At 48.7% G+C, this 16,923-nt stretch overlaps 1 protein-coding gene and 1 long non-coding RNA gene across 4 annotated transcripts; one reads left to right on the forward strand and one right to left on the reverse strand.

Annotated features, from left to right (window-relative positions):
• Positions 1-1,993: 1,993 nt before the first annotated feature.
• On the reverse strand, positions 1,994-7,906 carry CUNH1orf216 (chromosome unknown C1orf216 homolog). The gene is made up of 2 exons (XM_052717211.1): positions 7,725-7,906; positions 1,994-4,671 (listed from the first exon to the last, which is right to left on the reverse strand). The coding sequence occupies exon 2, from the start codon at positions 4,664-4,666 to the stop codon at positions 3,974-3,976; it is 693 nt and encodes a 230-aa protein (XP_052573171.1). The 5' UTR covers positions 4,667-4,671; positions 7,725-7,906; the 3' UTR covers positions 1,994-3,973.
• On the forward strand, positions 4,678-16,373 carry LOC128097006 (uncharacterized). 3 transcript variants are annotated; one of them, XR_008213777.1, is made up of 6 exons: positions 4,678-7,565; positions 7,991-8,263; positions 8,870-9,158; positions 12,385-12,482; positions 13,821-14,074; positions 16,236-16,373. It is a non-coding gene; the product is annotated as an uncharacterized LOC128097006 (long non-coding RNA). The 3 variants fall into 3 exon arrangements; XR_008213779.1 differs by lacking the exon at positions 7,991-8,263; XR_008213778.1 differs by lacking the exon at positions 4,678-7,565 and having other exon boundaries at positions 8,010-8,118.
• The last annotated feature ends 550 nt before the right edge of the window (positions 16,374-16,923 follow it).

The following is a 16,923-nucleotide window of genomic DNA, read 5'->3' on the forward strand; positions in this document are numbered from 1 at the left end:
CCCTTCGTGACCTTTACATCAGCTCCTGCCTCCAGGTTCCTGCCCTACTTGAGTTCCTACCTCGACTTCCCTGAATGACGGACTCTGATCAGGACATGTAAGCCAAATAAACCCTTTCCTTCGCAATATGATTTGTCTTGGTGTTTTGTCACAGCAGTAGAACTCCTAACTAAGACAGAGACCCTGGTGAGCAAGATCTGAATGAACAGAACCCTCCTCTTTCTCTCTATGGAGGGCTAACTACCTCTTGGCACTTCCTTCATGCTTCAGGTCTGGGACGGCAGAGCCTGTTATTGGTGTCAATATCACCCCGTGTTCTTCCTAAGCAAGACCAAGTTTTGTTTTGTTTTTCGTTTTTGTTTTTGTTTTTGGTTTGTTTGTTTGTTTGAGACATGGTTTCTCTGTGTAGCCTTGGCTGTCCTGGAACTTGATCTGTAGACCAGGCTAACCTCGAACTCAGAGATCCGGCTGTTTCTGACTCCCAAGTGCTGGAATTAAAGTTGTGTGCTACCACCACCCGGCTCCAAGTTCTTCATGTACCATCCAAAACCGGGGTTGGGTATCCATGCTGTATTCATGGACTGTCACTCTTCAGGAGGGAAGAAGGAGGCAATGACTTCTGCTCGAACTTTTTCAAGTTCGAGAGTCTCTCCTCATTCCCTTCCATCCCCAGGGACTAAAAAACCCCCACCCCAACAATGAACACAAGCTTCCAGACTAAAAGTCTCAGGCTGAGGGCTGGAGAGACGGTTCAACGGTTAAGAGCACTGGCTGCTCTTCCAGAGGTCCTGAGTTCAATTCCCAGTACCCACATGGTGGCTCACAACCATCTATAATGAGATCTGGTGCCCTCTTCTGGCAAGCAGGCATAACACTCTATACGTAATAAATAAATCTTAAAAAACAAAACCAAACAAACAAACAAAACCTAGCAATTAAAAAAAAAAAAGTCTCAGGCTGAGACCTGCTCAGAGTATTGGTGTCCCCTTCCCAGTCTCAGAGCGGCCTCTACATTAGGTTCCCAAACAAAAGCTTTGTTCATCTTTGAAGGCCAGAGCTGTGCAAGGGCAGGGTTAGGGTGGAGCCCTGGAGGTCCCATGCAGAGAGTTTGATCTTTTTTTTTTTTTTTTTTTTGGTTTTTTGAGACAGGGTTTCTGTGTGTAGTTTTGATGCCTTTCCTGGATCTTGCTCTGTAGACCAGGTTGGCCTTGAACTCACAGAGATCCGCCTGGCTCTGCCTCCCTAGTGCTGGGATTAAAGGCATGGGCCACCACCGCCCAGCATGAGTTTGATCTTAATGCCTACAGAACATCTGAAGGTCCGTGTGCTCAAGCTTTATAACTGCCACAGGTGAGGAAACGAAGTCTGGCCCATGTGAGTTGCAGCTGTAGCCTCAGCCCCTCCCACATCGGTTTCCCACCTAATCGGGAACTACAATTCCAGATCTGGCTGGCTCAGCCACTGGTGTCCCGCCTCCTGGCTCCAAACCCTGCTGTGTTGGTTGTGGCTCTGTCCAGTCCCCTTTTCAAACCTACCTCCACCCCAACAACTGGGCCTATCCCTAGACCCCAAATGACTAATAAGGGGATCAAACTCGTGTCATTAGGCTTGGCTCCAAGTAGGCCTACCCACACTGAGCCATCTCACAGGCCCCGAGAACCCTTCATGGAAAGTAATATTAAGCCACTTTATTTTGAAACAGAATCTCTGACAGTCCAAGCTGGCTTCCAACTCCAGGCTGGTCTTAAATTTCTGATTCTCCTGCCCCAACCTCCCAAGCTGGGATTATAGGGATGTCCCAACCACAACAGGTAGACCTCTACTTTGGTTTGGTTTGGGGTGGGTGTGTTTGTGTACGTTTCTCTGAGACAGGGTCTCACTTGTGAAGCCCTGGCTGTCTTGGAACTTGCTGTATAGACCAGGCTGGGCTCTACCTCACAGACAGTGTGAAAGAAGCCAACAGGCAACAGAACAAAAACACATCCTCAAAAAATTTAATTTTCTGTCTTAGTTTATTTATCCAGGATTGGTCCAAAGGCCAGGTTCATGTTCAACATGCAAGAACAATAGAAAGTCCCCAGGGTCCACATTTCACCCGCCCACCCATCAAGGATGGAACTCTTTGGCGATAGGGTGGAAGGGCCCCCAGTTTGCAGGTGGGTAGACTGAGGCCAGAGGCACCATCGGTGCCTTCCCTGTCACCTGCCACCGTTCCTTCTCCACGTCATTGCTCACCCACTAGGATCTTGCACTCTCTTGGCACCCAGAACCAACACAAAAGGCTGCACTACCTTCATTATTGGTCGGCCCCATAGGCATTCATCTCCAAGGCTTGAAGCCTCTGCTGGGGCCTGTCATCCCTGTTCAGAGGAGTCATGCACAAAAAGAAAAGTATAGTCAACCATCCTAAGAGCTTCAGGAGGCTGCACTGACCCTGCCCCCTGCCCGCTTGGGAAGCTGAGCTCTGGCTCCTCTGGACAGTTAGATTTCAGGAAAAATGAACCAAACCAATTGGACATTCATTGTTGCTAAAGCAAAGGAGGCAGCAAGGGGGAGGTGAAGAGAAGGGAGGTTTCCTCTCACGCCCTGACAGCCTGGGTACATCTGGTCTATGACCTGCATGCTTAGATGCACACAGTCCCCTTCAGCAGAAACTTAAATTAACATGGTGTTCAGGCTCTCCTCAGCGTGGCAATATGGTGTTTTAAAATTCTCTTCTCCTGTTCTTCAGAGCTCTAACATCATCGGTCTCTCCCATCCTCACCTCCCCTGGAGCCAAAGACAGGGCTCAAGAGGACAGTTTCTTTTTCTTTCTTTCTTTCTTTCTTTCTTTCTTTCTTTCTTTCTTTCTTTCTTTCTTTCTTTCTTTCTTTCTTTCTTTCTTTTTTATTATTATTATTATTATTATTATTTTTGAGACAGGGTTTCCTGTACAGCCCTGGCTGTCCTGAAACTCACTCTGTAGTCCAGGTTGGCTTGGAACTCAAGAGATCTGCCTGTTTCTGCCTCCCGAGTGCTGGAATTACAGACGTGCGCCACCACCGCCCCTTGAAGAGAGTTTATGTCTTTCTTTATCCCTTCCCCCACCCCTGTTACTGCCTCCACCATCATGCCAGTTCCCTCCCTGAGACCCAGGCTCCACCAACTGCCCTGACCAAACAGCAGCAAATGTGCCAAGGAAGGCTAGAGCAACCAATAAGCCTCTTAACGGGCTGGAGGTGCAGCTCGGTGGTAAGACATTTGCCTAGCATGCACAAGGCTTTGGACTCAATCTCCTGTACTGTAATAAGCAAAACAAATGAAAAGCGACCACCCCAAATAAAAAAAAAAAAAAAGCTCTTACCAAAAAGCCAACATTAGAGACAGCAGTGTTAGCAGACAGAGCAAGGTCTGGTTAAATGATGGGAAAGGGCAGGAGGTAGCCTGGGAAACTCCAGGAGAATGGATCAACCACCACCCTCCGATATATGCCAGCAAGACAGGCTTCTTTCTCCAGGAAGCTGAGACTCGGTAGAGTACAAGGCTGGGGTGGACTCTGGGAACACAGGGGATGGGTGGGTGCCTTGCAGGTGCAACGGAACATACATTTGTACGCACCTGCTCCTAAGTCTCTCTGCAAATACACATGTTCCTAACACACGCTTCTTATGCCAGCACTGGCACATGTAAGTCTCAGCACACCCAACATAAGCCTGTACATTTAACTGATACATATGCATACAAGTCTTTTGCATGTACATCTTATTCAGGAATAGATACACATTCCTAGGCACCTAGCCACACATGCATACATAAACACACATGCTACACATAATACATACAACTTCATCCACACATGCCTGTACATACCTGCCTACATGTGAGCGCATACAGACTCACTCATGTTTACTTGCGCTCAGGACAACTAATACTCACGTACTTACTTGTGCATAACCACACACAGACGTGCAAATACACACACTTGTGCGTGGCCTTAGCAATGGTCCTGGTGCCGGCAAGGTGCTTCCCTCTGTTGGAGACAGCGGATAAGTTCCTTTCGGTTGTCTAGGATGGTGTCAAAGCTCTCTTGCAGTCGGGCCTGCTGGTCAACCAACTGGTGCTGGAGAGCCCGGATCCACTGGAGCAGTGCCAAGCGCCGGTACATCACCAAGTGCACGTGGTGTTTCTCCTTCTCCTGCTCTTTGTAGCGCTCCTGAGCCTGCAGCTGCTGCACAGCCTGGGCCACGGAGGGCAGAAGGGGATCCAGAGGGCTTGGGCCTTGAGGAGTCCCACAGACAGGCTCTGGACTGCTGCTAAGGCTGTCGGTGCTCAAGGAACTGCTGGCATAGCCGATGTCCTCCAGAGGAGAACAGACACTGCTGGCAGCACTCAGCTTCTCAGGCTCAGCCCCAGGGATCTCTGCACCCTCCGGGGGACTGCGGACTCCCGCCTCCAGGAGCCCAGTGGCTTGGAAGACCTGGTTGTCAGAGGGTGACTCAGAGGAACTCCTCACCAGGGTGGGTTCCACTTTGCCTGGCACACCATGCCAATTCTTATTGGCATCCTTAGCACTCTCCACAAAGTTGGAATTATTGTCTGGTTGGAGCTCGGGTTGACAGACTCCAGGAGGCAGGCCCCCCAGGAACTGGGCCCCCTCTGCTAGCCCTGGTTGGATGGCCGCGAACATCTGGTCTGTGAGGGGGAAGCAAAGAATGAGTCACACAGCAGGACAGGGTGGAGTGGCAACCTTGGCCCCAGGAACCTCTGCATGGCTTCCTCCCTTCTCTCTGATTAGTTGGTCCGTCTCCCTCACAGGGTTTTCCCTTTTCCCTTGAAAGCCAGCTGTCTCTTCATTCTACATACTTCCCCCCAGATCACTCCATTCTCTGTGGGAGCTTCCAGAACCATGTGTGGGTGACTCGCAGATATGTGTCCAGCCCAGATAGAACTGCTAGTCAACCTGGCAACGTACCAAAGGCTCTTCAAATTCTACACACCCAAACAGCCCTCCTCTGCAGGGTCCTCAGGCAAAAGAGCTCTGCTGTCTGCTAAGTCAATCTACCAGACGCTTAGGAGCAGCCTGGACTACTTACCCTCCTTCCTCACTGTCCACATTCTGACAATTCTTCCTCTTGGCTCTCACTTGGTTCTGGTCACTTTTTGTCCACATGACTGTCACAGACTTTTCCCTGACCTTCCTCCAATTAAAAATATAAATGTAGGGGCTGGAGAGATGGTTCAGCAGTTAAGAGTACTTCCAGAGGACCCAGGTTCAATTCCTAGAACCCAAGTTGGATGGTTCACAACTATCTGTAAAGCTAGCTCCATACCAACACCCTCTTCTGGCCTCTTTGGGTACACACACACACACACACACACACACACACACGCATGCAAATGTTTTTTTAATTTTTAAAATGATGACCAGTTAAATAACAACAAATAATGTTTTGTTTTGTTTTTGTTTTTGTTTTTTTTTTTTTTGGTTCTTTGAGACAGGGTTTCTCTGTGTAGTTTTGCACCTCTCTGGAACTCACTTGGTAGCCCAGGCTGGCCTCGAACTCACAGAGATCCGCCTGGCTCTGCCTCCCGAGTGCTGGGATGAAAGGCGTGCACCACCACCGCCCGGCTCAAATAATGTTTTTTAAAAAGAACATGTATCAGCCAGTCGGTGGTGGTTCACACCTTTAATCTCAGCACTTGGGAGGGAAGCAGAGGCAGGTGGATCTCTGTGAGTTCGAGGCCAGCCTGGTCTACAGAGTGAGTTCCAGGACAGCCAGGGCTATTCAGAGAAACAAACAAAAACAGAAACAAAACAAAACAACTCTTCTCTCTCTCTATGTGTGTGTGCAGACAGATAGACTATATATATATATATATATATATATATATATATATATATATATATATATATATAAATTTAGCTCATACTTGTAATCTCAGCACTCTGGAGGCTAAGGCAGGAGGGTTGCAAGTTCAAGGCCAGCCTGAGTTACATAGCAAAACTCTATCTTAGTAAAACAAAACTACCATTCTTGTAAAATGTATAAATGTGATTGGAAACGGCTTTGACTGCTGCCCCTAAAGAACTGTTAGACCTCTGCAGTCTTGCTTTGCCTGGCTCTGGTGCATTATTACCCCTCTGTCTCTCTCATCCCACCAAACCGCTCAGACACACCACTCTCCAACAGTATCCATTTGGCCCTCACTATTCCGCACCATCCCTCCCTCTAAGCGTCTCCTTTCCACCTAGAAAATTCTGTTTTTGTGTTTAAAGCCTACCTGTCTGAAGCCCACCCATTGTGGCCCTGCCCGGATACATGCCAACTACGCGGGAACTAGGACTCCTCTGGCTCCCCACTGCCCTCATGTACTCTGTCCTATCCAAGTGTGTCTTCCATCCCTGGCATACATTGTTGATGGCTAGCAAATGCCTAGTCAACCGGAGCTGTTTGTTTAAACGATCTCGTGATCGTTTCTTTTTTTTTTTTTTTTTTTTTTTTGGTTTTTCGAGACAGGGTTTCTCTGTGTAGCTTTGCGCCTCTCCTGGAACTCACTTGGTAGCCCAGACTGGCCTCGAACTCACAGAGATCCGCCTGGCTCTGCCTCCCGAGTGCTGGGATTAAAGGCGTGCGCCACCACCGCCCGGCTCGTGATCGTTTCTAATCTGGCTCCTTGGCCAAGACTAAGAACTCCTTTAGGCAAACTCTAACGCCATAGTTCTCAACCTGTGGGTCGCGACCCCTTTGGTTGAAAGACCCTTTCACAGGGAATGCCTAAGACAATTGCAAAACATAGATATTTACACTACTATTCATAACAGTAGCAAAATTACAGTTATGAAGTAGCAACGAAATAGTTTTACGGTTGGGGGGTCACCACAACATGAGGAACTGCCTTAAAGGGTCGCAGCATTAGGAAGTCTGAGAACCACGGCTCTAGTGTATACCCAGCAGTAGCAGGTGTCAGGATTTGCCTGCTGAGAGTGAATGAGAGCACTACCGTGGGATTCCTGTACTTAGGAAGACAAAGTGATGGCAGCCCTAGGCTACTGCAGAGGACCCAGGGCTTGAAGAGCTGGTCTCACTCTCCTCCTCCACACTAAGGAGCCCTTCCTCCTGAACCCGCAGTAATACTCCTCTCCTGCAAGCTAGTCCCTTCCCTCCCAGTGCTCCTGGGACATATTCACTGTACCCAGTTTGCTCCGTCCTGCTGAACCCTCCCCCACTCCCTTCCCTCATAATTGCATTTGGGTTTGAACTGCCAAGAGGTTCTACTGACCACATTGCCATGCCTGGAAGAACTGAGGACTCGTGAGTGAAGAATGCTAAGTCATGCAGCCTCTAGGAAGGTTCCCCTCTAGGCGGCAGGGACCCTCCCCACACCCAGCAATGGGCAGAAGTCCTGAGAGTGAGGTGGGGACAGATGTTCACCCCTTTGGCTTGTGAGAAAAGGCCTGAAGATCTTCCCTCCTCTCTATTTTAAAATTTTTTCCTAAAAAATCTGGCTAGGCTCACAAAGAACGCGGGGGTGAGGCGGAATGGGAGTGGAGCTAAGGATCCAGCTTCAGAAAGAGTCAGTGAAATGTGAGTACAGACATCCTCAGGATCTGGATTTCCCCCAAGCTAACCCATAGTATACGGGGGAGGGGAGACATCACTGTGACCCTAATCTCTGCAGAGGTAGCTCCCCTCCCCGCTCTCCCGCGACTGGGCCCCAGGCCCTCCATCAGGGCCCGGACTCACAGCCTAGAGGCGCCGGCTCCTGCAAAGCTGGCTACGGTTCCTCCGGGGCCTGGTAGCTGCGGGGTGGAGGGGGGGTGGGGGTCCTCCCTGCGCGTGCACGCGTCCTGGCGTGGCTGCGTAGTTCCCGCACCGCTCGCCCAGCACGGCCCGGACTGCACAGTCCAGCGGCGTCTGCGTGACTGGGCGGGGCGGCCTGACCCACGTGGGCCGGTTCGGTTCTCCGCGCAGGAACTGCCTCCTCCCGCAGCTTGACCCGATCCTTCCAGGTCCCGTGTCATCTCCTAACCACCGTGGCCGGGCGCCTCGGATCCATCCGTTCGCCTTGCTGCAGACATGGCGACGATGTGCCTCCTTCCTGGGTCTCCCAGTGGCCCGGGAAATCCGCCAGGCCGCGGTACACGTCCTGTCCCGCTGCAGTCCTTACCCTGCCCCGCGCTCTGCTCCTTTTGTGTTTTGCACACACCTTTCTGCTGAAAAATTCTTCCTTCGTCTCCACTTAACTCGTAGATCTTTGAGGACCCTTCTGAATCCTAGACCAGGTTACTATCCTCAGAGCCAAAAAAAAAAACAAAACATTTTTTCCTTCACAGCATTTCTCACTGTACTGTGCCTATTTGATTAGATTCATTTAGTGAAAGCTATGTGGGTTTTGTTGGTTTGCTTGTTTGTTGTTTTGAGTCAGAGTCTCATTATGTAGCCCTGGCTGTCCTGGAACTATGTAGACCAGGCTGGCTTCCAAGGTACAGAGAGATCTGCCTGCCTCTGCCTTCCAAGTACTGGGATTAATGGTGTTTGCCACCATGCCTGGCTATGATCTAACACAGCAGTTCTCAACTGGTGGGTCACGACCCCTTAAGGGATTGCCTAAAACCATCAGAAAACATAGATATTTACATTACAATTCATAATGGCAAAATTACAGTTCTGAAGTAGCCATGAAAATAGTGTTATGGTTGGGAGTCACCACAACATAAAGGGTTGGAGCGTTAAGAAGGTTGAGAATCACTGTTCTAAGAAGATAGAGTACCTGGAAAAGGGCTCAGGGTTGATACCTTATACCCAGGACCGGAGGGGGCGGGGCTTCTTCTTTAAAGGTCAAAGAACTTCATGGCACCTGCGAGGTGGATTTCTGTGCTTTTGTCCAGGTGAAGAGGAATGTAAGACACGTCCATCCAGGTTTACAGACTCCAGTGGATTCTTCCCAGAGTTCTGTTTACTAAGTTGCTCCTGCTGCTGCTGCTCCTCTGGGGGTGGGGGTGGGGGGGTAAGTTCTCTTTCTCTTTCCCTCCCTCCCTCGGTCCCTCCGTCCCTCCGTGTCTCTCTCTGTTCTCTCTGTCTCTGTCTCTGTCTCTCTGTGTGTGCAGGTACCCAGAGGTCAGAAGAGGACATCAGAAGCCCTAGAGCTGCTAGGAACCGAACTTTGCTCCTCCACAAGTGAGCAAACTCTCTTAACGGCTGCCGTCTCTCCACCCCCAAGGGACCCACTTCTCAACCAAATAACAGCAATTACTGACCCAATGATAATTTTGGTTCCAAGTTGACTTCACTTCACCATTCTGCAACCGACTGACCAAGTGACACAATCACACCAGCAAATACGGAGAGAAGGGACATGGGAGAGAAACAATGTGATTGTGGCAATCACCGTTTTAGGATGACAGCAAGTTAGAAGTGGTGGCCCACACCTGTGATCCCAGCACTTGGAAGGCAGAGGCAGAAGGATTTCTGTGAATTCAAAGCCAGCCTGGTCTATACAGTCAGTTCCAGCCAAGGCTACATAGACTCTGTATCAAAATCCAAACCAATCAGCCAAACAAACAAATTTAGGGCATTCCTTTTTTTTTTTTTTTTTTTTTTTGTTTTGTTTTTTTGGTTTTTTCGAGACAGGGTTTCTCTGTGTAGCTTTGCGCCTTTCCTGGAACTCACTTGGTAGCCCAGGCTGGCCTCGAACTCACAGAGATCCGCCTGGCTCTGCCTCCCGAGTGCTGGGATTAAAGGCGTGCGCCACCACCGCCCGGCTTAGGGCATTCCTTTTAACTGAAATACATATGTGACAACCTCAATCCCCTTTCTACATCAGGTGCTCAGAGGCCTAACTGGTCTAAGGTTGTGCAGTGTTCTACATATCATAGAGCTAGGAAGGGGATGTCTCTTGGTGGTAGATCACTTGCCTAGCACAAGGGCCTAGGTTCAGTGCATTACAGGAAAATAACAGCTGTTTAGAATAGCTCTTCCTGCAGGCTCTACCCCTCCCAACTCTAACCACATGGCTCAAACAAGAGCCTGATGCATCTAAAGATGGGAACCCTGCTCCTTCTTCCTTTAGAGATGAAATTAAAAGACAAAATAGTGTGGGCTGGAGAGATGGTTCAGCGGTTAAGAGCACTGACTGCTCTTACAGAGGACCTGCACCCACATGGCAGCTCACAACTGTCTATAATTTCAGTTCCAGGGGATCTGACACCCTCACACAGATGTACACGCAGGCAAAACACCAATGTACATGCTAACGTCCCAGTCTCTGCTTCCTGAGAATTCCTAGTTTTGATGCTTTCCCATGAAGTCCATATTTTGCCATGCCCAGCCTGAGTGGACTTTATCTCACTGATAATCAAAAGATTCCTGAATAAATATGCTAGCACAATGAGGTAACCCTAGGTTTGGATCGTGCACACAACATTGTAGTGATATATTGTGTAACCTAATAAACTTGCCTGGGGATTGGAGGACAGAGCCAGCCACTAGATTAAACACAGAGGTCAGACAGTGGTGGCACACACCCTTAATCCTATCACTTGGGAGGCAGAGATCCAACTGGATCTCTGAGTTCAAGGCCACACTGGAAACAGAGCCAGGCAGTGGTGACACACACCTTTAATACTAATACTGGGAAGCGCACAGGCCTTTGATCCCAGGAAGTGACATGGCTGGGCTGAGAAAGGTACATAAGGCATAAAGAAATCGGTGAGGACTCAGAGGCTTTCAGTCTGAGGAAACAGGATCGGCTGAGGAGTTGGCGAGGTGAGGTTAGCTGTGGCTTGCTCTGCTGCTCTGATCTTTCAGCGTCCACCCCAGTATCTGGCTCAGGGTTTTTTGTTAAAAGACCATGGAAGATTCGAACAACAGCTGTTGTGTAGTTGTGTACTCTGAAGCGGAGCATTAGAGGGGGAGCTGTGAGATACGGGGAGCTAATGATACCCCACGACCCTCTTCAAGGTAATGAGAGCAGTGAGGGGTTGCTGGGGCAACCTAGACGCTCTGCAGTGAAGCTGCCAGCAAGCTGTGCTGGAAGCTCCAGGGATGCAGGTTTTGTGAGTGGTCACCATGCTGGATTCGGGTTTTCAGGGATACCATTGAGTCACCGATGCCCCTGTGAGTGAGCCCCGACCCATGCTCCTATAATCAACCCCAGGCAGCTCATTGGCTCACCAAGCTAGACTTTGGTGGAACTGTTTCTTCAGTCTGGCATCACCGCCCTCTCTAGGGTGAGTAGACGTTTGTTCGTGTCTCCCCAAGAGAAGTCAGACAACTGCTTAGCCCTCAGTGACTACTAGCAGTTCTTTTCCTCTTGGTAGACACCAGCAGGCTGATACGGCCTGTGCTCCTCCATCATCTAGAAGGGGAAGGGGCCCGAAACACAAAGAAATCATCTCTGTGTTCCTGGCTAGAAACATTCTTCTCAAGACAACTCAGCTTCCTGACCTGCAGAACCTAGAACCTCAGAGACCCAAGCAGACTTGCAGAATTAGTCTTCAGGTGCAGCCACTTACGGTGCAACCACTTACGGTGCCATACCTTTCCACTAACTTTTTATATGTATTCTGACCTCAAAACACAAAGGATTACATACTGAAGCTAGGCACTTGTGGTTCCAGCCATTCAGAAGGCCGGGGAAGGAAGAACACTTGAGACCAAGATTGGGAGGCCAGCCTGGGCTACATGGTAACAGATTTAGATATCAAGGCCGGAGAGGTTCCCAGCACCCACATGACAGCTCACAACTGGCTGTAATTCCAGTTACAGGAGATCAGATGCTCTCTTCTGGCCTCCACATGTACGTGATGCAAGCAAACAGTCATACACATAAAATAAAAGTAAATGTATCTTTTAAAAAAGAATTATATATAGGAGCTGGGTGGCCCCTCAGGTCCCTGTCTCACAGAGGAGACTGCCAGACACTCTGCAGACACAGGGAGAAGTGACTGATGAACTTTGCCAATAGGCGAGACAATCCTTCAAATTTCTTGCTTCACTAAAAAGTCAGCCAGAGACGTTAGGTCTGTAGGCGGAAAATGGATGCCCCAACGTTGCAGAGGAACTTTGGGTGACTGTCCAGGCAGCCAGATGTCTCAGTCATTTCTAGAACTTTGGAAGTTGCTTACAATGCGCTTCCTGTTTATTTCGGTAATCTATATGGGGTCTTTGATGGAGTTGCAGACTAGATAGTTATAATTATAGTTTTTCTTAGTCATGATAAAAGATAAATTAAATATGAAACTTTAGCCTCACAAATATAGGAGAGATGATAAGAGTATTTTCTTTAATCTTGCCAAATACAAATAGACTAGATATTATAACTGTAATTCTTGCTTGATAATTGTGATAGTATATGTAATTTTACTATGTTGAAGTTAAAACCTTCTGTTACTTGGATTCTAAGGGCTCCCTCTGGGAAGGGGTGAGAAGGCGCAGCATCAACGACTCAGACACCAGGAATACGTTGAAAGCAAATAACGAACTCATTTATCCAATAACAAGGTAGGCCTTATATAACCTCCTCCCAGTGCCCAGTCTGTGTGGTCATCCCTCATTGGCTGGGCACGATCAGGAACTCTGACATCACATTGACTGTTGCTAGGTCCTCAGGCAGACTCGGCATGATCAGGAACTCTGACAGCTCCTATTGCTAGGCCCTAAGGCAGACTCCAGGTTGGCTCTTAAGGAGTACGTTATGTGCTTGCCTTGGCTACTGGTCTGAGCCAATTTCCTCGACCCTATGGGCCTGTCCCACTACAACCTTCCTTTTTAATTAGACAGTTAAAGGGGAAGTACTGTGGGAGTACTTTCTGTATGCTGTGAATATGTGTTTCTCTGATTGGTTGATAAATGAAGCTGCATTGGCCTATGGCAGGGAAGGATAAGGTTAGGTGGTATTCAAACCAAAGACGAGAGAAGGGTGGAGTCAGGGGAGATGCCAGCCTGCCACGGAAGGAGTCACATGCCGACAGACCGGTAATGCCATATCCACGTGGCAACACATAGATTAATAGAAATGAGTTGAGTTGAGTTATAAGAGCTAACAAGCAAGAAGCCTGACCCATAGGCCATACAGTTTGTAAGTGATAAAAGCCTCTGTGTGTTTACTTGGGACTAAGCGGCTGTAGGACGTAAGTGGCAGAGATTCGTCCAGACCGTGGGGCTGGGCAGGACCGGAGAAATTTCTGGCTACACTTAAGAGCATGTGTTGATCTTGCAAAAGATCTGAGTTCAGTATCCAGAACCCATATGGGGGCTCATGATCATCCATAACTCCAGTTCTAGGGGATTTGACAATCACTTCTGTCCTCCATGGCATCAGGCACATATGTGATGCACATGCATACACACAGGCAAACATTCATACACATACACTTTGCATCATAACACCCTAACCTAGCACAGCTCAGTCAATAATTCCATTGTTCTCTGTAGACCAAGCTGACCTTAAATTTGCAATCTGCTGCAGCCTCTGGAGTAGTTAGGATGACAGATCCCTGTCACCAGGCCTGGTTTCTATTGTCCTAAAAGCTAGTTGGACTGGGCTTGGTGCCACAAACCTTTAATCACAGCACTTGGGAGACAGAGGCAGATGGATCTCTGTGTTCAAGGCCAGCCTGGTCCACACAGCAAGTTTCAGGTCAGCCAAGGCTACATCATGAGACTGGTCTCCAAACAACAACAAAATCTGCCAACTGTTTCTGAATGACATAACATAGAAGTCAAGTGGATTTCAAGAGCACCAGATGTGGCCTCTCAGTCAAGGGTTATGTTGCAGGAGAGACTCCAGCATTGTATGAATAATGTAGACAGTGATTCTGGATGTTTCATACTTTTCAGAAAGGTGAGACTGTGGAGAACAAAAAGGCCCAGAAAGCCACGGCCATCGACGTCTGCATGGAGACAGAGAAGTGGCTGCAGAGGCACCTGTCACTCACCAGCAGCTTCTCCAGTCAGGACACTGAGAGATCCATCACCCCAAATGTAGGAGTGTCTATGACTGTGTCCACCCTGCTCGATATATATATGCCAGAGACACAGAAACTACAAGCTATCCAGGGCCTGGCTGCAGGCCGGGCCATGAAGATCTATCTGTAAGTGAACAGTAAGAATCTTGGCAAGCAGGGGACGGGGAGCTGGCTCAGAGGGTAAAGTGTTCACTGCTTGAGGACCTAAGTTCGGATCCCCAGCACCCATGTGGAAGCCAGAATATGGCAGTATGCCTCTGTAAACACTAGACTGGGGAGGTAGAGAGGAGATCCCTGGAGCTCACTGGCTGGTCAGTCTAGCTGAATCATCTAACTCCAGGTTCAGTGAGAGACTCTCAAAAAAAAAAAAAAAAGGGCTGGTGGTGGCACAAGCCTTTAATCCTAGTACTCAGGAAGCAGAGGCAGGTGGATCCCTGTCAGTTCAAGGCCAGTCTAGCCTACAAAGTTCCAGGATGGCCAGGGCTACACAGAGAAACCCTGTCTTGAAAAACCAAAATTTAAAAAAAAGGGTGAAGGGCGAAGGGGCCGGAGAGATGGTCCAGCAGTTAAGAGCACTTGTTGCTCTTACAGAGGACTATGGTTTAGTTCCCAGAACCCAAATGCTGGCTCATAACCATCTGTAACTCCAGTTCCAGGGGATCCAGTGCCTTTTAACTTCCCCAGGCAGCAGCCACATACATGGCACATATACATACATACAAGCAAAACACTCAGACACATAAAATAAATCTGGAAAAAAAAAACCACGGTAAGGTGAAGAGCAACATAGGAAGATACTCAAAGTCATTCTCTGGTCTTCACATGTGTCTACAGGGCCAAACACATCCACATGGGCACGCACACACATGCACACACGGGCATAAGATACACACACACACACACACACACACACACACACACACACACACACACAATGTTGGCAAATGGCAGAGTCAAGAGGGGTCAGCAGTGAGTGGCCAGGTTCAGGCCCCAGGGTCTGGGTTGTCAGACAAGGAGAAGAAAGGAGGAGAGGAAAGTCTTCAGGAAACAGGACATGGACAGGGCTCCTAATAGGTGGGTGATTTTTCAGTGTCAATACGCCCAGGAAGAGAGGGGTAGGTGGGACCTAGTCATCTCGGCTTCAGCAACCTTGCCCCTTCCCATCCATCTGTTCACATGCAGTGAACAGCCACAAAGTGCTCCGCTCAAATGCTCCACTAGGAATTCAGAACTCAGAACAGAACCAAGTAGTCTCATTGAGTGTCTCGGTAAGAATGGACTCCCTATCTCCATGGGCCCTGCAGCAGAGAAAGGAATGAGCACAGGAGAGGGTGGGAGGCTCCAGCTGAGGCAGGGTTTGACCAAATAGAAGTCACCAACACAGGGCAGGCCTTGGAGACTGCATGTTCACAGTGTACTGAGAAAATGGAGTACACCAGGGTGGCTGGAGCTTGGAGGCAAAACGGAGGTAGGCCATTCGGCTGAAAACTCAACCTGGTTGTACAAGGTCTTGCCCATCATTCCAGGAGGGAGCTCAGGCTTCATCCGGGGACAGCAGGTTGGTAACTGGGGAAGTCCCCAGTGACTCCACTTCAGAACATTCTAGTCCTGGAGGACATACTACTTTGTTCTCTTTTTTTTTTTCCTGTTATCACCTGTCAACTTTGGGAACTTTGACAAATCAGATCATTTCCACCTTTTTGAACTAACTAAGTCTAATGTACCTTTAGAATAGTTGGGGTTATCTGTGACCCTCCTTATGTGAGCTTCAAAACACAGGCCCAGCCCAGGCGGACCTTTGGCTTAACCCGAGAGCCCTAAAGGCAGATCAGAAGATTACTCCCCAGAACTGGCTCTTCTTGGGGAAGGAAGGCCCAGGAGCCTGTCACCTAGTTTTGTTACCTCATCCCCACCACCTCTTAAAGGTAAAGGGACACTTTAGACTATCACGGAAGCTCAGTGTGACCAAGGGTAGGGTGGGCAATGACGTGAGGTACTTCCAACCAGAAGTTTTAAAGTTTTGTTTTGATTTTGCTTTAAGGGAGAAAAAAAACAAGTTTTTCAGTGGTGGGAACTAAACTCAGATCTAGAGAGATAGCTCAGACGTTAAAGGCTAGGGTCACAACCAAAAATCAACTCACTCTACCAGTGAGTTCTGACCTCAGCCTGCTGCTGCAGGCTCCCTGACTACTGAGATTATATTCATGAGGCACTAGAATGCCTGGAGACCACTTTTAATTTTCTTTGAACAAACATTTTCTTTCTGTCTTTTCATTTTTTTAAATAGGGTCTCACTACATAGCCCCGGTTGTCCCGGAACTCACTCCGTAGACCAGACTGGCCTCGCGTTCACAGAGGTTGCCTGCTGGATTAAAGGCAAATGCCACCACACAGGGCCCGCTTGAATACAATCTTTGAGACATGACCAGTTTGAGATCTTCTTCTCTCTTGACGTCTCCACCCTGAACAGTTCCTGAGAAGTGCTGGTGACTTTCATGTTGTATTTTGTGGGTGGGTTTGTTTTCACTTGTGCTGAGGATTGAAGGGGGGATATCTTACATGCTAAACCTCTGAGCTACACTTCCATACTCAGGGAAGGTGTTTTCATTCATTCATTCATTCATTCATTCATTCATTCTTGTGGGGAGGGGAATGCAGGCACACACGTGTGTGAAAGTCAGAGGACAACTTGCAGGAGACTGTTCACTCCTTCCACCACCTCAAACTTAGGCCCTCAGTCTCCCAGGCAGGCATTTTGTTTGTTTGTTTTATCTATTTATTTACTTTTGTTTTCCGAGACAGGGTTTCTCTGTGTAGCCCCGACTGGCCTGGAACTCTCTCTGAAGACCAGGCTGGCCTCAAATTCAGAAATTTGCCTTCCTCTGCTGGGATTAAAGGTGCAAGCTACCACGGCTTCCCCCAGCAAGGTTTTAAAGTCCAGTGGGACACAGTTTCAAACCCACTGCACCAGAGGA

This window comes from Peromyscus californicus, unplaced genomic scaffold, assembly GCF_007827085.1.
Source record: "Peromyscus californicus insignis strain IS unplaced genomic scaffold, ASM782708v3 Scaffold_5__1_contigs__length_169319896, whole genome shotgun sequence".
NCBI classification, from domain to species: Eukaryota; Metazoa; Chordata; class Mammalia; order Rodentia; family Cricetidae; genus Peromyscus; species Peromyscus californicus.